Below are 19,708 nucleotides of genomic sequence, written 5' to 3'. Positions count from 1 at the left end.
GAGTAAAATTAATAAATGTTGAGAGAGCGAAAGAGCACAACGAGGGAAGTTGCATTGATGGGGGAGGAACTCTCAGCTTTCTGCAGCTGGCCTTTACTTGCAAACAATTCATTTAGATTATGAAAGCAAAAAAATTGAGGACAAAACAAGCGAGATTGTTTGCTTCTCAAAGAAAGAAAAGAAAAGAAAAGGCATTTAGAGGGGGAATTATGTAGGATATCGTCTGCTCCCCTCCCTTCTTCGCCCAGAGTCCTTGGGAGGGGATTCCTGGGACTCAGCAGGAAGGAAACATAATAATTGGACATTAAAGTTAGACCAACTGACCAGAGCAGGGGGGGATCTGCAAGGAATTTCGCTTTCTGAGTCCACTATCAGGAATGCAAGGGCAAACAAAATAAATAAATAATATATTATTATTATTATTATTATTATTATTATTATTATTATTATTATTACCCCACCCATCTGGCTGGGCTTCCCCAGCCACTCTGAGCAGCTTCTAACAAGATATTAAAATACAGTAATCCATCAAACATTAAAAGCTTCCCTAAACAGGGCTGCCTTCAGATGTCTTCTAAAAGCCTGGTAGTTGTTTTTCTCTTTGACATCTGGTGGGAGGGCGTTCTACAGGGCGGGTGCCACTACCGAGAAGGCCCTCTGCCTGGTTCTCTGTAACTTGGCTTCTTGCAACGAGGGAACCGCCAGAAGGCCCTCGGCGCTGGACATCAGTGTCCGGGCAGAACGATGGGGGTGGAGACGCTCCTCCAGGTATACTGGGCCGTGGCCATTTAGGGCTTTAAAGGTCAGCACCAACACTTTGAACTGTGTTCGGAAACGTACTGGGAGCCAATGTAGGCCTTTCAAGGGGAAAAAAATTTCCCCACTCTGTCTTAGGTTAAGCAACCATTTATGACCTGGGTTCTACTTCTGAACTTGCTCTAAAGTACTGCATAGCTGCCAAGTCTCCCGTTTTTCGCGGGAAACCCCCAGATTTTAATCCGTTTCCCGCTGTTATCCCAAATAGAAAAAAATCCCGGAAATCCCCCAGATTTCCTACCTGCCAGGGAGGCTACATGGGTGCCGCTGTGCCCATGTATAGAAGCGACTTCCGGTGCCGCGCCGCTGCTGATCCCGCATTTTTCAGCGGGAGACCTGGCAGCTATGAAGTACTGGTCTCTGCCAATGCTGTTGCTCCTGCCCCCAAATCAATGGGATCCATGCTGTGTGGGCAGCATTTTTATATAGCATGGTCACTGGGTGACACTGGGTGCTTCTGGGTGGAGCTAGGAGTTTCCTGTTACCGTTCTGTTCTTTTTTAAAGAAGTTACACATGTTATGTAAGTTCTGGAATTTCACCACAGTGAACAGCGAGAGAAATAACATCATTCATGGCAGAAGATTAACTGCAGAGGAATGGAAACAGTGCTGTCTGTGAGAAATGCAAAGCGGAACAGGAAGCAATGCCTTCTTACAACCCCAGGGCTAATTCCTGTCTCCTTCCATAAAACATGATGGGGATAAGGTTATGGCCATCTCTGTAAAGTTGGATCCTTGCTGCTTGATGTAATTGCTCTCGGAATGGCTCCCCATGTGGCCAGTCCCTTCCCCTGGGCTGTATTATCTATGTGCATGCCCCCTGCAGTGCAAACACGCATGTGTATGACAGGAGCTGAAGCCAATAATTGATTATGGCAATTGAAAGGGACTAAGGGAAGGTTAGGGGAGGGCAGGAGGTTGCTGTGCTACCACCCTTAAGGCCACGGCACTTTGCTTCTACCAGACCTCCTCAGTCACCTTGAACTCCCAGGTGCTTCGGGGGTGAGTTCTGTGAATAGAGTCTGTTAAGGTTCCTTGTTATGGTAGTTCCCACCCTCAATTTGGACCCCAGTGTTCTGTGTGCCAGTTCAAAGATTATGAGGTCTGGAAGCAGGGATTTAAGCCACGAGGCAACAAATTGTGCAAGATCACTCTCTCTTTCACTCCATCTTCAAAAGAACGCAAATGTCCCATTTTGATTTTCTGCATCTTCAAACTTGCTGCATATATCTGCATATTTCTTTTTCAAATCTCTGATCTTTTTGTCATGGATTGGGCTTATTTCTTTTGTTGCTGTAGTTGTTTCTGTTAAAGAGTCAAACCTCGTGTTACGTCCTGTGAGTTTCGTTTCCATTGGAAGCATTAGTTATTTCCAAGTTTTGTTTTGTTTTACTAACTTCCTTTATGGCTTCTTCTTACACTGCAAATTCTTCTTTTAAGATTCTTCATTCTTCACATCCATCAAGTTTCCTAATTCAATCTCTCTTATCCTGCTACAGTTGATACTTTATATTTCTAAAATAGAACCTTTAAACATTGGGATTAGGGTTTGAGTTCTCTACTTTAGTTTGCATATACTCTATAAGTGCTTTCCAGTTATTTTTTGAATCGTCCTCTTTTATTCCTTTGATTTCTTCGTATTTTATGGCCAGATTATGATAGTTAAACAATTTCTCTTGCCAATCTTCTTTTGTTGGAACGGTAGCAGCCTTCCATTTTTTTTGCAATTAACACTCTTGCGGCAGTTACAGCGTAACTTATACAACAGAATGATATGGATTTATTGTAAATATTAAAGTAAGGTATGTAGATTAAGAACAAAAGGAAGATAAATGGGATTAGTTCAGACCAGGTTGAGAAGTCGCAGGGGAGGGGGGGTGAGAGGGTGGGAGGGGGGCGACGAGGGGAAAAACAAGACAACTGCAACATTGTTATGGTTGTAATTTGTTTTTTATTGATTTTGATCGATTGTAATTGTTGTGATACAAAATAAAGCTTATTTTAATTTTTTTTAAAAAAATTCTTCTTTTAAGATGTTGTTACTATTTTCTTGCTCCAGCAAGGAAGAGCATAGCTGCCAAGTTATCCCTTTTTTTAAAGGAAATTCCCTTATGCTGAATAGGCCTCCTCGTGAGAAAAGGGAAAACTTGGCAGCTATGAAGGAAGAGGCCTCTTCTGAGGCCGGCGCCATTTTGGCTGCAGCCTGTATTAGTGGTCCTTTGCTGAAATGCACCTTCTCTCTTTCATGTTCAGCTGTTCTGAATCCCTTTACATTCCCCTTTCCTTTCTTTGAAGTTTTGGGTTTTTTAGACAGCAGGGATTTTTTTCCCCTCCAAGCTGTTTTCCTAGGCCTTGGAGCAGAGCTTAGAGTTTAACTTTTGGCGTGAGTTGATGGTTCTTCTGTGACAATCTGAATTGACAGCAGCGAGCATAGAATGGCAAATATGTCAGTCTTCTTCCTCTGGGCTCCTTTTGGAAACCAGCTAGGTCAAGGCACAAATAGCTGCAGCAGTAAGCGGAGAGTGGCAGGGCAGAGTTTTGACACCTTCTGGAGCTCCTCGCATTGCAAAATGCCAGGCTTAGTATGCTAGGTCAGCAGAACAAGCCAAATCTGTGGTCGGTGCTGACACCTGAATTAGAGCGGTGAGGTGAGGCAAGGCTGGACACCAAAAATCATGATTATCATCTGTGAAAGGATCAGATATTTCAATAGATGAAGCTTTGATGACCCTGAAGAACAACATGACAGACCAAATCCCCCAGCCTGATCTGAAGGAGCTGAAGTCAATATTTGCCAGCCTTTGAAAATTGACTGGACTGTTTAGTTTTGTTGAATGTGACATTTCAACATCAGTTTCCCATTTTGAATGTGAACCGTCTATCTCAAAATTTAAAAACTGAGTGTTTGGGACTCGTCGGCATCTTTGGCCTTCCTTGATTTTTGCAATTGACACAATACAATATCACCAAGGCAACTACTTTATCTGTAAACAACAATAAACGTCCATAAAAATGGCAAAAGTAGTTTCTTTCCCAAATAAGTTTTATCTTAGACAATTGCAAACACAGTAAATAAAGAGTTCCATTGGTCCAGGCCACTCTCCGGAAACTGGGCTTCTCACCTCAAGCCCTATTGGCCATGGGCATAGACCAAGCGAAATCTGAGGTCAGACAAAGAGTTCCATTGTAATATATCAGTAGTTCAGTGCTCAATTCTTCTCTTTCCAAAATTGATTTTATCTTGAATAATTGAAAACACAGTAATAAAGAGTCCATTTGTGATATACCAGTGGTTCAGTGCTCAGACGTCATTCCGGTAATCAGACGTTTCGTAACTAAAGAGCTTAGACATCGAGCTGTCAAAATCAATTGTAACAGAATTGCACTGAATTATCAAGTAGAATAAGGAAAATTAAAATTAAACATACGTTGAGGATGCATAATTAAGACATACCTTTGTAGCGAATAATATACGAGAGAAGACAGCATGTAAATGACTTAAAGCAGGGGTATATCTACAAGAATACAGGTGAGACAATAACTAGTCTATTCGCACATACATAGTTAATATCCCCAGTCCCACTAATACAAAAAAATCTGTATAGAAACTTACCTGTCCTCATCGGCATGTTTCCATTGGGAGGAGCATAGAAAGAGGACCATGTCCTTCAGTTTGTTAAACCTCCTTAGGAAACATGGGTAGGGCTCACAAATTTAAAGACATAGCGGCAGAAAGTCCACAAACACAGCTGCATGTAATTACATGAATCCTGCGAACTCTAATGTTGAATTTAATCGATGTGGAACTAGTGGATTGAGTTTATAAATATACTTTGATTCCATTTGGGAAAGTAATCTGGACACATTAACACCAGTTAATTAGTGAGTTGAAGATATGTCCTTTACAACAAAGAAGTGAAAGTAATCACAAGTGTGGTTTTGTTCAATGAAGTGCTCAACCAGTGGAGCATCTATGATTTTGCTTCTAATGTGGGATCAGTGTTCTAAAATAAGAGTCTTAACGGGGCAGGTGGTAGCACCAATGTATATCAACTGACAAGTGTGTTTGATTAAATAAATCACATTTCTGGCGCCACAGTAAGTGGACCCATTCAATTTGAGAATCGTGGAGCTGTTAGGGAAATGATAAGAGGCAGTTTCAATAGCTTGGTTGCAGGCTAAACGGCCTCCACACTTTGTCCCAGTGGCAGATGAGAAATTTTCTGTGGTCTTTTAAAATCACTGTGAACCAGAAAATCTTTTAAATTGCGGGGTCTGCAGAACCCTATCACGGGAGGGAGATCACAACCAGCAATGTGAGATACAATACCCCAGTATCTGTTTATGATTTGTCTTACCTCCATCATCCTAAAAAAAGAACTTTATATTCCCACTGGTTTTGAAAAGGAGAGATTTAAACAGGCTCGGTGCTGCTTTTAAAAGCAACGGGGCAAGACTGTGGCAGGATTCTCCCCATTGTGTTCTTGGTGCAATGGAAGCAGCTCCCACAATTCTGACTGTAAGGGCTGCTGGACAGTGGAATGAATTCCCTCGGAAAGTGACAATCTGCCAGAGATTCTTTAGCTGAAACTCCTGCATTATATTCCTGTGTTGGACTGTGTGACCCTTGGAGCCAACTCTACAATTCTGTGATTCTAAGCTAGCAGGCGGACGAGTGTTAATAATAATGTGCAATCCAAGGAATAAAATGCAACAGTTGCACAACAGCGCAATCCATGGTGCAACAATGCTACCAGCAACCAACTTGTGTATTCTTTTGTGCAACAGCACCCCTCCGTCACAAAATATTTCCTCAGCACAACAAGTAGACTGCTAAGTGACTTTAACTATCTGGGATACAACCCAAGATGCGCAGGAAGGATGGCGAGGGAAAGCTCCTCTGGGCATGGCATTGTTTTCTTGACTGACCTAAGCCGTGTCCCCGAGCCAAGTCATGGCAAAGCAAAGCAAAATCCTTGCTATTGCACCCTGCCACAAATTATGGGCTGCAGGTGATCTCAGCCTCCCCTCCCCTTTCTGTTAGGAAAAAAAAGGCTCTTCGCTGGTGAATCTTTCATAGCCTTAGCAAGACCCAGCAGCTGCGGTTGCCATGGCAACTGGCAGAGGCCTGCAGGGTGCCAGCGAGCCTTGTTGCACAGAATCAGTGGCAGACAGCTTCAACTCTGGATCTGGGAGGGGGGGGGATGAGATGGGGAGGCAAGGAAGTACAGGAACTCTACTACTGGTGCTACAGCAAGATAATACATCTCAGTTCTCCTCTCACGTTGCAAGGCTGAAATGTGTCGGCCTCAGAACCCTTCCTTGACTCAAATGCTCCCAAACCTTTCATGTCCAAACCACAGACTGGTTCGTAATGGCAAATGGGGCAAAGCCCCACCCGTCTCAGTTTGCCCTCAGCCAGCCGACACCTGCCTGCCTTCTGGCAGTACAACCAGCCCAGGACGTAACTACGGCTGTCATTTTCCACTGGCCACATTCACACCATAGTACCTTTATTCCAACAGAGACTCTGCCATAGGCGCCAACTCCCAGGGGCCCAGCTCTTTCCTCCCCCCCCCAATATTTTTTGGGGGTGGGACCCCCCCATGCTCTATAGAATCAAGGGGCAGAGCACGCCAAGTGCACAGACAAGCATGGCTTGGCTTCAGGGGCCGGCTCCTTCTTCTCCTTCTCCTCCTCCTCCTGCCACGTAAGGGAAAGACGGGGAATCAGGCCCAGCCAGTGGCAGCAGCAGGAGGAGGAGGCTGAGGAAGTGGCTGAGTACCAGAAAGAAGCTGCCATTGAAGGAGATCTGTTGCCACATCTGACTCTGGATGTTCTGATGTCACATGCATGATATTGCCCCTCCCCAATCTCTCTCGCAGGTTGGTGCCTTTGCTTTTTGCCCATCCAAACACGGGATGAGGAACCAGCTTCCATCAGCCTCAGCCAACATAGCCAAAGGTCAGGGATGACGGGAGTTGTGGTCCCAGCCCTGATCGAACCCATACCCTCCAACATTTCTCCAGTGAAATAGGACGACCTATTCCATAGTGTTGTGGCTGCTGCTGCTGCCCCGCCCATCTGACTGGGTTGTCCCAGCCACTCTGGGTATCTTCCAACATATATAAAACCATAATAAAACATTAAACATTTTTTTAAAAAACACTTCCCTATACAGGGCTGCCTTCAGATGTCTTCTAAAGGTTGTATAGTTTCTTATCTTCTTGACTTGGGGGGGTCACATAACTCCATACCCCCAACATTTCTCTGATGAAAATAAAAGGTAAAGGTAAAGGGACCCTGACCATTAGGTCCAGTCGTGACTGACTCTGGGGTTGCGGCGCTCATCTCGCATTATTGGCCGAGGGAGCCGGCGTATAGCTTCCAGGTCATGTGGCCAGCATGACAAAGCCGCTTCTGGCAAACCAGAGCAGCACATGGAAACACTGTTTACCTTCCCGCTGTAGCGGTTCCTATTTATCTACTTGCATTTTGATGTGCTTTCGAACTGCTAGGTTGGCAGGAGCTGGGACCAAGCAACGGGAGCTCACCCCGTCACAGGGATTCGAACCGCCGACCTTCTGATCAGCAAGCCCTAGGCTCAGTGGTTTAACCACAGTGCCACCTGATGAAAATAGGGACATCCTAAGTGGGACATTCTGGAATCAAATCAGAAACTGGGGCAGCTTCTGTTAATCCGGGACTGTGCTTGGAAAATAGGGACACAGAGGATCTGTAAACCCCGTAATGTCTATGCTATCTGGCTGTGGCTTCCCAGGGTCTTTTATTCCGCTTGCTACCTGATCCATGTAACTAGAGATCCCAATGGTTCGACTCCATATATTCTCATGTTCCTATCCCATTGGTCTACTTCCGGAAATCTACTCCCAACAGCTGTTCCCAATCTGGATAGAATCTTCCTTCTGTCTTTCTTCCTAGAAGGGAAGCAAGTGCAAGACATCTTGGTGCTTGGAGCAGAATACCAGAACGCTTCCTTTGCTCTCCCCACCCACTGCCCCACAGCCTAATTAACTTTCTCCATCTGTCTCCAGAGGGGCTGCCTCGTTGGTCAGGCTTCTAAATAATTGACTGTTCATCGGTCAGGCAAGGACGCAGTCAAGATCAGCAGATGGCTTCATGTTATCTGCCTCAGCCAAAAGTCACCATAAAGTCATTTTCAACATTTGTGCTCCAGACTACAGGTCGGGTGTGCATTCATTTTCTGCTGCCATTGTATTAATGACTGTGCATTTATCTGGGCCTTGCTCCTGCTGTTGTGTGTGTGTGTGTGTGTGTGTGTGTGTGTGTGTGTGTGTGTGTGTTCTAATACAGTATATAACTTATATATTCTGCACACAGTTGTATTTTATAGCTCAGTTGGTTAGAGCATGGTGATGACAATGCCAAGGTTGCAGGTTCAATCCCCAGCTGCATATTCCTGCATTGCAGGGGGTTGGACTAGATGATCCTCAGGACCCCTTCCAATGCTATGATTGTCATAGAATGGTTGGGAGTGTCCCAAAGAGCCATTTAACCTAAGCCCCTGAAATGCAGGAATCACAGCTAAAGAACCTCTCACCAAATGGGCTACATGACCATGAGGGTCCTTTCCAGCTGTACAACTCTATGATTCTGTGATCCAGTGAAATATGTTACTCATGGTATTCTTACTAACTGTACAGCTTTAAGTGAGGTTATCATAAGACCTCAATGACAATATCTTGATATTTATAACTAAAACAAATCTTTTTAGAAATGTTAAAGGTAAAGGGACCCCGGACCATTAGGTCTAGTCGTGACCGACTCTGGGGTTGCGACGCTCATCTCGCTTTATTGGCCGAGGGAGCCGGCGTACAGATACCAGGTCATGTGGCCAGCATGACAAAGCCGCTTCTGGCGAACCAGAGCAGCCCACGGAAACGCCGTTTACCTTCCCGCTGTAGCAGTACCTATTCATCTACTTGCACCTTGACGTGCTTTCGAACTGCTAGGTTGGCAGGAGCTGGGACCAAGCAATGGGAGCTCACCCCGTCACGGGGATTCGAACCGCCAACCTTCTGATCGTCAAGCCCTAGGCTCTGTGGTTTAACCCACAGCGCCACCAGCGTCCCTCTTTAGAAATGTTACTACCCTCCAAAATGAAAACAACATTTTTTCTCCCAGGGAACCTGAATGAAACAACCCAAATTTGTACTTGTACTTGGTGTGTGCATGTCTAATTTTAGTTGACATTTAGTTCTGTTGCTTTTCTTAGGTTGCTGTTCCTATGTGTTATCAAAGTGTATGTTCTTGCTTTCATAAATACTTTTTGATTTTTTAAAAAATCGGGTGTATGACAGGTGGGCAGCGCCAGCCTCAAGTAATAGGGGGAGATAAGGATCCGTCCTGGACAGATTAGGTGCATGCCCCCCCCCCCGCTGTCGTATAGAATAGAAATCCCAAACTGAGTTTCTGATTCCAACAAAAGTTGCCTCCCTTTGAGCAGAGCAAACCCCCGCAGTGGCTCCTGCACGGCTTGGAGAAGCTGATGGATGTCGGAGATGATGAAATGACCAGCAGGCCGTGGCAAAAGGTTGCCTCTCTGCAGATGCGACCGTGACCGGAAGACAGAGGCCCATTGATTCTGCCGCATGAAAGCGGTGCTGTTATCGCTCCCAGCCAGAGCTGCGCAGGGCGAGAGGAAGGGAAGAGCAGCGAGATGGGATCAGAGAGACTCGGAGCCCCGAAATAGATGAGGTCAGAGGAATAAATGAAGAGCAGCGGGTGTGTGGCGAGTGAGTGTGCGAGAGGGAACAAAGGCCACCTGAAAGGGGCGAGAGAGCCCAAAGAGGCACATCTAAGGCTCTCATCTGAAGACAGCCTTGCTAGAGATTTCCTCTACCTCTGTGGATTTAAAGTGGAGCTCTAATTGGACTCTGTGCTGCAAGAGGCAGCTCACTCTGCCGCAGCACCTGCTCCCTGGGCTGAGCAGCATCCCTCGCTCTTTCTCGCCTTCTCCTTTAGCTCCTCCAGCCTCCCAATAAGGCTTTAATGAAATCTGCCCTTAATTAAATCCAGGCTCATTTGCATAACTACTAGGAAATTGAAATTAGCCTGGCGACGTGGCTGGAATGCATTCTGTGTCCATCTCTTGACCCCGGGGTGGAGAGAGAGAGAGAGAGAGAGAGAGAGACTGTCAGATTCAGCCATATAAAAGGATGACACTGGGACGAGATTTCCCCACAACACACCTAGGAATTCCTGCTCTTATGAGAGAAACCTCGGAGGGGAACAAATGTACCGGTAGCTAGTGGCTGAATTGTGATCAAGGGATATCCTGGTAAGTAAGGGTTGGTCCCAGAGTTGGGAACTCCTTCTGCCAAGTGCTGCTTAGTGCGCTGTCCACCTGGTGTCATCCTACCTGGATGGACGTTTCCAGAGAGTGATGCTTGGGGAATGCTTTTCAGCCCCATGGTGCCTTGGGTGTGGGCTCCTCGGGATCTGATTTTATCCCCTATGCTGCTTAACCTGAAAGCACTGAGTGGGGTTATGTGGAGTTTTGGAGTCCATTGTCAGCAATATGCTGATGGCACACAGCTCTACATCTGCAGGTGAGGCACTGGAAGTGCTGGACCAGTGCCTTGCCTCCGTAACAGGCTGGATGGGAGCCAATAAACTGAAGCTCAATCCAGATAAGACTGAGGCACTGTTAGTGGGTGGTTCCCTAGACCAGGTGGATGGGAGGTTGCCTGCTCTTGATGGGGTTACACTCCCTCTGAAGGAGCGGGTACGCAGCTTCCTTTGTTGTCATTTGAGGCTCAGGTGGCCTCAGTGACGTAGAGTGCCTTCCATCAGGTTGGGCTGGTGACCCAGCTGCACACCTATTTGGACAAGGATAGCTTAACTACTGCAACGCGTTATTTGTAGGGCTACCTCTGAAGAGGTCCAGAAACTTGCTGGTATAGAATTTGGTGGCTAGGTTGCTCACTGGGGCAAGACGATTTGAGCATATTACACCAATCCAAAGCTGCCAATCAGTTTCTGGGCCCAATTCAAAGTGCTGGTTATGACCTGCAAAGATCCAATTTTCTCCCTAAATGCAGGGGAGCTGAGCTGCCCCTTCCCCAGCTTTTTTTCCAATTCAGATTGATTCTAAGCTGTTCTCTCCTTTCTCTCCATCTTCTTGATCGGAGTCCCAAAGAGAAGGCACCCAGCATGATTACCTGCCATTCATTAAGATCCTTTTGGCCTAATCCCCGAATCAAATGGGGATCACGGAGAGCTTGCTTCTCCCTTGCCCTTTCTGTAGGGTTTGTGTAACATTCAAACCAGGATGAGATCGTGTGCATGGAACGAGATTTGGAAATGTGAGAGGAGGCCAATGTTGCAAGTGTGTACTGCCCCTCCCATCATGCTTGGGCCCTGAATTCATGCAGTCTCTCGCCTTAACACTGATCCACAATTGCTCCAGTGAGCCCATCTCCTGGTCTCCCGTGTTGGTTCCTGCTGGCGGTCTTGCTGTGTCTCTGCTCTGTGTTCGCCTGTACTGTCGCCTGGGGCCTCTGGCAGCTCTTGGTGCTCCCAGCAGAATTGGCTCAGCTGTTGCAGGGCCAGGCATGGATCAAGGAAAACACGGCATGCATATTCATGAGGAGCCGTGTCGGGAGCCGGCACACACCCTCCCCTGCTGGGTCTGTGTTGCTGAGTCTCCTGGGATCCAGCCTTTACAGAGTGCACATCAAAGCCCTCTCTCTGTGCAGGCTCTGGGCACGCTGGTATGCAGTCCCCCACCACCACACCCGCAGGCATGCTCAAAGCTCCTTGGAAGCCAACATCCTTTGACCTGGAAAACAGCCTCCTCCTTCCAGCTGTGTAAACGGTCAGGTCAGGCTGAAACCAGTAGACAGGGAACTTGCTTCAGACCTGGGCCATATTCACACCATTCATACCTGTGATGCCACTTTTAACCGTCACAGTGTCCCGTCCTCCAAAGGATTCTGGGAGCTGTAGTTTGTGGAGGTTGCCGAGAGTTTATAGGAGACCCTTATTCCTCTCCCAGAATCCCCTAGGAAGAGGGATTGATTGTTAAACCAGAGGCAGATTTAGGGCAGTGCAACTGGTTCTGCCACACTGGGCGCCTAGGGGACACCGCAGGGAGTCACAACTATGACCTAGTGAACTGAGCAGAATGTGTCAAAAAGGGAAAATCCATACACTTTTGCACAAAGTTGTTGAGCTTTCTTTGCAAAATCTCAAAAATTGCTGTTTTTGAGCTATATTTGAGAAAATTCGGCAAAATCTAGACCAGGCACCCCAAAACTGCGGCCCTCCAGATGTTTTGGCCTACAACTCCCATGATCCCTATCTAAGAGGACCAGTGGTCAGGGATGATGGGAATTGTAGTCCAAAACATCTGGAGGGCCGAAGTTTGGGGATGCCTGATCTAGACTTCCAATATGGCTGGACATTTGACAACCCCATTTAAAGTGCAGTCAAACCAACAATTCATGTTTTGCTAGATAGGCACGTGATAGGAGCTGAAGCTCTCAGAGTTGTCCCGTAAAGTTGCTAGAGAGAACTATGTGAGAGACACTCCCACTGTGCCCTGACAGGAGGAGGGCATAGCTATGTATTCTCCTACCTGCCTGGGCACACCCTCTTCCTCTTTCCACTCTGCCAGCAATGTGAGAACATCTGGATATCCGAGCTCTGAGCTCAGACTACCTTTTAAGCTAGACCTAAGTACTGTATGTGTTTGCAACTGAATTACCGTGTTAAGCCTGCCTGAACAAAGCTGTTGCATCTGTTAATCTTCCACAGGTGTTCTGGGTGAGTAAAGAGGACATTCCCAGCATAGGGAGCCAGACCACAGATCCACCTAACTCAGTATTGTCTACACTAACCGGCAGCAGCAATCTTGGGTTTCAGAGGAGGCTCTTTCCCAGCCCTACCTAGAGATGCCGGGGATTGAACTTGGGACCCTGCAGGCAGGGCAGATCCTCTGTCACTCAACTATGGCAATTCACATTGGCATTAGTGCTGGGGAACAGAACAGCCCAATTCTTCTCCCCCATGCCACCGTATTTCCCCACTCTTGCATGCACAAAGATAAGACAGGTCAATGTTTTTTACCCCCTTTTTATTTTATAGCAATTGTCCGCAATATAGAATTAATTAAATAACATTTAAAAACCTCCTTTTCACAAGTCAAGAGAATTCCAGAATATTTACAAACGTTTGTTCCGCGCTGTTGCGTGTGTGTGTGATGGTGAATGTTTCTTTGCTCCATTTTTAAAAATCTTTTCTCTTTCTCCTCCGGGAAGGAGTGGAATAAATTGCCTATCTGGGGTGTGTGTGTGAGAGAGAGAAAGAATATGTACGCCCCACGTTGGCACATAACCTTGATGGTGGCTTGGCAACACCCCTTCCCTCTCCTTTGCAGGAGTACACTATAAGAACGGCGCTTACACATCCGACCAGTTCACAATGCTAAGTCACAAACACAACCACGTAAGGCAGTGACGCTTCCCCAAAGGTGTGGTTTTTCCAAACAACAGAATAGTCCTTGAAAAGGGCTACCATCACCCCATCCCAGAGAAGAGCCGGCCATCAGGAATGGTGAAGGGGTGGAGTCTGGGCATGGTTAAGAGCAGCATTGTGGGAAGCAGATTGGGCACAGTCCACCAATGAAATTCTTAAATTCCATTAAAGAGGCTGGGCCAGCCCTACCATTAACTCCTGCCATCTCGGCTGGACCTAAGCCATGGTTTCTGCTTAGTGTTATGTCTGAACCTTGGTCTTTGTCCAAAAAGGCCATGAACAGTAACCAAAGTTTGCTCTTGGCTTACCCCTCATGGTCTGACCGAGCGAAACAAACCATGATCCTGGGTTTGGATCTACGGTTAAGGCAAACCATGGCTTAGCTCTGTGTAGGGTGGTAGCAGATAGGGATGGGGAAATCAGTCAGTTTTGGTTCCGCTTTTGGTACCTCCTTTTCCCAGTCGTAAGTTCAGTTCTCCACATCCATTTGCAATTTTTTAATTTATTTTTCAAGCCTTTGTGAAAATCCATTGGCCCTTTAGTGTGAATTTCTTCTCACGCGACGTTTTTGTGTGTGCTATTCTGCCTAACATATGCATTTTATTTTGTTTTTATGCTCCGAGGGTTGGCTGTACCCTTGGAACTGAACCCCTGGCATAAATCGCTATCGTACCATAATGCATTTTTGCATGTTCTTCACACTAGTACATGCATTTATATGTACACATTGGCTTGCTATATGCATTTCCCACACACGTTACTTGGCTGGAGAACAACAGTGCACAATTGGGAGAGGTGTGAATTTTGAAGAACGGCTGTGTTTCAGTTTACATATTATTTCAGAAACTGAATTAAGCAAGTTCACGTCTAAATGTAACTGATCAATTTTTTCCCCCTTTCCCAGCAGTAGCAGCAGCAAGTGGCTGAACATTCGACTTTCAACCATAGCAAAACTTGACTACAGTTTAAATGTAGGAACCAATCCAATAGCTCTTTGGAATATGGTCCCTTTTCTTATGAAGAGCAACAACCAAATGCTAAATACCGCTCCCCCATATGATTTTGGTATCTTCCTTTTGGGGGAAAAAGCCTTTTCTCCAGAGCTGAAGGAGCCTCATCAGAATCACACCTTTGGGGAAGTTTCACTGCCTCAATGCTACAACAGGAAATCACCATTATCTTAAATGTTTTCTCTTCTTTTAAAAAATAAAAAACCATAGTATTTCCCATAACACACCCATCATCCACATGAGGTTTTTTTTTTTGTTTGCTTTCCAAAAAATTATTACCAGTGTAATGTTTTTGTTTTAAATTAAAAGAAAGCTTTCCTTCTCAACTGTAGCAGAAACTGAGGTAATGCATGTTTGACATGGGGAGGGGAAAACCTCTTATATGGTGAGGGGAACAAGTCCAAAAGTGGACGGGCAACAGAAGGGAAAACAAAGAGCAAGAACAAGGATAATGGAAAACATGTCACACTCGCGCGCGCGCCCAACGGACCCCACTCCCAACACCCCCAACCTTCCCCCTCAATTCCCCCCCTCAAAACAATTCGAAAAATAAAAATAAACCGAAACAAGGTCTATATGGTGTTCTTAATCCTTATCTACATTATTGCACAAAAGATCAAGGACAATTGGAACCTAAGGCAAAAAGGAGACGTTGCGGCTAATATCTAAAAATTCTGTGCAATGCCTATTTCTAAAAAAAGTCTAGCCTCGGCTGCCACCCCACACAGAGACAAGATGGGGGCAGTGACGCCGAGGAGAAAGGGAGGGGAAACAGCTGCGCCCACACGGGAAGTCAAGACATACGGATTAAACAAGCGGGGACTACGAATTGGCGAAGAGAGGAGTGGCGGGGTGTGCCAGGTCACATCGAAGGAGGTCAGGAATCGCTTGGTGCACCCCCAACACGGAGAGCTTGCCTGAAAAGAGGCAGTGGTAAAGGCAGTTAAAGTGGTGTCTCTCACATACACTCTCTTCCACCCTCCCACAACCCTGGTCAGGGTCTGGGCTAAGAGGATGGAGAGCCATGGTAAGGTTGCGCTTGGTCATCTCAGGCTGCTGTGTTATCCGGAGCTTACAGACAACTGGGGTTGTAGGACGAACGGGAGTCGCCAGCCGGCACTGATGACACAGAAAGTGCACCCTTGCCTTTTTCACACACACACAAACACACACACACACACACACACAATCTGGTTAAATACCAGCTGCTGGGCAGTGCCCCCTCGAGTTGGGAAGGGGTTGGGGAAGTGGTGACGGGCAGCCACTTTTGAGATTTTGTAAACTGCTTGTTGCTTCGGAAACAGCGTTTTAGCCCTTTGTGTGGAAAGGATGGAACCCTGGGGAGGTTGAGACACACACAAGACACACCCAGCAGTCTGGCTCGGAGGAAAGACGAGTGTGTACGACCCCCACAGGAAGTGAAGGACTGAGCTGAGCTGCTCTGCCCAGAGCCATTCTCACCTACATTGGGAAATGGGAGGCGAGGCGAGCGGATGGGCACGAAGGAAGGAGACGCAACAACAGACTTGGCTTTACCAGAGAGACACTGCAAAAGGCCCGCCTTCCTCAACAGAGTTGACCCTCCCCAAAGGAACAGCACCAAGGGGTGACTACCATGACTCCCGGGAGCAAGGCCTCCCCACAGCTCAAGGGGTTCGAGTCGACAGCAAAGGGAGGTCAGTTTTGGTCTAAGCCCTTGGTGAAAGGAGGGCGTCTCGTCGTTAGGAGCCCCGTTGTGGAAAGGTCGAAAATCCTCGCTGCTTGCCTCCTAAGCCCTAGTTGAATTGAAAGCAGATCCGTTGCCCTGTGACTTGCCACAATGCACAGGCACGGCCTTTGGTCTTCATTCTCAACTGATTTCCCCACCCAACTGCGGCCAATGGGTTATCGGGACATTTTGCCACAGGCAATGTCGTTTTAGCACAGTCTATGCTTCGGTCATACTGTGATGCTTCCCCCCCCCAAAAAAAAACCCTCCCTCCCTTTCTTCCCCACACCCTACCCTGTCCCAAAGAATGTATCTGTACCAGAATCCTGATTATAAAGTCATCCCAGAGATGGGCAGTATGAACTGGCAGCCCTTCGTGTCGTCTGAGGGTCTCCATTAGGCACAGGGCATTGCTCCCTCTCAGATGGGCCCTAATCCTGGCTCCTGTAATATTTAGATGTCCATGTTTTCCAGCATACTAGAATCCTAAGCCGTTGCTCCAGAGAGGATTCTCCTCTTTATATAAAAGCTAGGCCAGTTAGAAAACCATAAAAGAGTTTAGCAGGCCTCAGTTCAAGAGCTTATGTATTGATGCTCAATACATTCTAATGAAGCCATCCAGTCTTGCGGTTCCCTAGGGGTATACCCTACACACTCTGAAACTTTCTGCCCGATTGCTCCTTATTGGACTGGTGTTCAACGAGACCAGGGGTGGGCAAGTTGTGGCCTTAGGGCCACATGGGAATCTTGGCCTAATTTCACATGGGTGAAGGGTGGAGGTGTAAGATGATGACAGAAAGAGAGAGGAAATGAGAGAGCAAAGGGGGCAGAAGAAAGAGAGGAAGAGGGTGGTAAAAAGAGAGAACAGAGGGCAGCAGAAAGAAAGGTTGGCAGAGAGAGAGAAAAAAGGGGGTGGCTGAAAAAGACAGGGAGGAACAGAAAGGGAGCAACAGAGAGAAAAGGGGGTGGGAGAAAGAAAGGTGGGGTAGCCATATTCACCTTTGGCCCTGGGCCCTGCCTGATTCTGACTCCTGTTCCACCCACTTTCAAGGTGTGTGTCCGTCCGCCCCCCACCTCAATAGAAGGAATGCAGTTCTTGACAAGGAAAATGATTGCCCACCGCTGAACTAGAGAGCCCTGCCTGAGCTTTGAACTCCCAGTGCACTGCAGGAAGAAGCTTCTGCTCCCACACAAAGTGCCCTTCCCCTCACACATGCACCTCTTGCAGTGCGCATGCCTGGTTGTGATCACAGGCGGGTGGTGGCCTCACACAAAATGGCTTCCCCCTTTGTCCTCCCCATCATTCGGCCCAAGCACCCAAGCCTTTTCCTCGGTGGCGATGGCCACGTGGCCAACAGTGAACGGCTGACCCAAACATCCAGACTGTAGAGACACATTTACATACAGCCACACGCACACATTGACACAGGAAACACTTGCTACATCAGTGGCACCAATGGCATCACTGTGATATCTCTGTGGTCCCCGGATTGCCCTGACTCTGTACTTTGCTCACAGCTGGAGGGTTAGCGCCAGTCAGAAATAAAAATGACTCTCCCCGCCACTTCCTCAGGAAGTGATATATTAGCTGCGCTACGTGTCGGTCTCCAAACTGAATGCCGCAGCTCAGCCAGCTGGGGTCCCTGTTCCCCCCTTGCCATTGGAATTGGAAGCTGGATCCAGTACAAGGGCCAATTCAACAGACAGTCCTCCCCCAGCACACTCAGCTCCCCAGCCTCTTTTTCCGGGAGTCTGTTCTGACCTCACCCCCTGGCAACCAGGCATAGGGGCGCTGGAAGCCAGTTGATGCCCAGCAGAGAGGCTCCAGGTGACTTAAATAACCAGCCCCGGCCTCTTTGTTTACCACCAACTCTATCTCAGCAGGCCCAGAAAGAAACTGCTTGCCAGATCAATGGGGCTTTTCTGCCCCCACTTCTGCCCCTCCACCCCAACCCCCAACCCAATCCATTATTATTATTATTATTTTCATCACAAGGACCCCCAATTGGAAACCATCTCAAAGCTAGTCCTGATGGGCAAAAAGAGAAAGCCCCCGGCCAACTGGGTTTCTCTCCCCTCCCTCCAGAGACAGTCCCGATTCCCTCAGTTGTTCATCCTTGAGGTGCTATGGGCTCCGTCTTCTCCTGCCACCAACTCAGCAGTCCCTTAATCCAGCCCTCAGCTCCCAGTCTTCAAGTGAATGAGGAGAGAAGGCCTTTCTTCTCCTGTGGCCTCAGACAACCACGGACATCCTTAGGATTACTGAGGAAAACGGAAAGCCACGTTTTCTATCCTTTCCCCCCACCACCCCTGTTTTTCGTTGTTGTTGTATTTTTGCTTCAAAAGACATGGGTCCTAGTTCCCAAAATGGATTCCGTTCGCACGCAGCCTGTCCCAGAGCAGGAGAGGGCATCGCAGTGCTGACATCTTAACTGCAGGCCGTGAGGCACCCAGGGGCCTGCTGCGCCCTCGTCAGACGCAGATCTCGATGGCTGTGGCCAGGACCATCTGGCCTTTGCCTTTGTCCTGGCGCCCATCAGTCCTGCTTCCTGCCCCGGGGGAAGGGAGGCCAGACTCTGAGGCAGACAGCCGGGAGACGCTGCCTTCTGTCAGGATGGTCCTCTTGAGGGGGGTCGGGGTGCAAGTGCTGGACGTCTCGTGGCGGTGAGGGCCGGCGGAGAGCTTGTCTCCGGTGTGCTTGCGGGAGCGGTAGGAGGGCCGGCGCCGGACCTCCGACATCAGGTCGTACTTGATGAAGAAGAAGACCTCCTTCACGGGGCAGCGCTTCTCCGGGTCCAGGGCCAGCAAGCGCTGGAACATCCGCAGCGCGTTGTCCGTGAAGCGGCGCCACTGGGAGGGCAGCCCTGCCAGGCGCCCCTTTTGCCACCTCACAAACTCCTCGAAGAAGGTGTCCGAGGCCGAGGCTGCTTCCCAGGGGAAGTTGCCCGTCAGCACGCAGAAGATGAGCACCCCGAAAGCCCACACGTCAATGCTGGTGTCCACGGTGAAGCCCTCGGCCCGGCCGGCCTGGCACACCTCGGGCGCCGTGTACGGGATGGTCCCGCTGATGCGCTTCACCCGGCACCCCACTTTGCGCGTCATGCCAAAGTCGGCCAGCTTGACGCGCCGGCAGTCGCGGTCGAAGAGGAGGACGTTTTCCGGCTTGATGTCCCGGTGGACTAAGTTTTTGCTGTGCATGTAATCTAAGGCCAGGCCAAGCTGCTGCACACAGCGCTTCACCATGTCCTCAGGAAGCCCCACCTGCAGGTAGAGAGAGAGAGAGAGAGAGATACCATCAGCTAGGAAAGGGCAGCTGGAAACGCCGGGAATAAACATGGCCTCCCAAGAACACTCAACGACTCTAAAGGCTCCATTTCCTGTTGTTATCAAAGTGAGCCTTGTCAACTTGGGGAATGACCAACGATTCTCTTGCAGATGATCTCAGTGCTCAAGTCGGGATATAAGGGTTCAGGCAATTCCTGGGATCGATTGTTAAACTGCTCTGAGAATTGCAGCTCTGGGAGCGGAATAGAGCTCTCTTAGCTCTCAACTCCTTTAACAAACTATAGCTCCCAGAATTCTTAGAGGGAAGCCATGCCTGTTTAACGAGAGGCATCATAGTGCTTTAGATGTATGGGTTGGATGTGGCGTG

At 48.0% G+C, this 19,708-nt stretch overlaps 1 protein-coding gene across 1 annotated transcript in view; it reads right to left on the bottom strand.

The window, feature by feature from the left end:
* Positions 1-16,362: 16,362 nt before the first annotated feature.
* The window catches only part of SBK1 (SH3 domain binding kinase 1), a 40,862-nt gene continuing 37,516 nt past the window's right edge, over positions 16,363-19,708 (bottom strand). The window contains exon 4 of the mRNA XM_035131675.2: positions 16,363-19,317. Coding sequence (XP_034987566.1) covers positions 18,529-19,317 — 789 coding nt within the window. The 3' untranslated portion in view covers positions 16,363-18,528. The remainder of the gene's footprint in view (positions 19,318-19,708) is intronic.

Source organism: Zootoca vivipara, chromosome 14 (genome assembly GCF_963506605.1).
Source record: "Zootoca vivipara chromosome 14, rZooViv1.1, whole genome shotgun sequence".
Classification (NCBI taxonomy): domain Eukaryota; kingdom Metazoa; phylum Chordata; class Lepidosauria; order Squamata; family Lacertidae; genus Zootoca; species Zootoca vivipara.
Note: the sequence above shows the minus strand (reverse complement) of the source record. Positions and strands in the feature narration are given on the sequence as shown.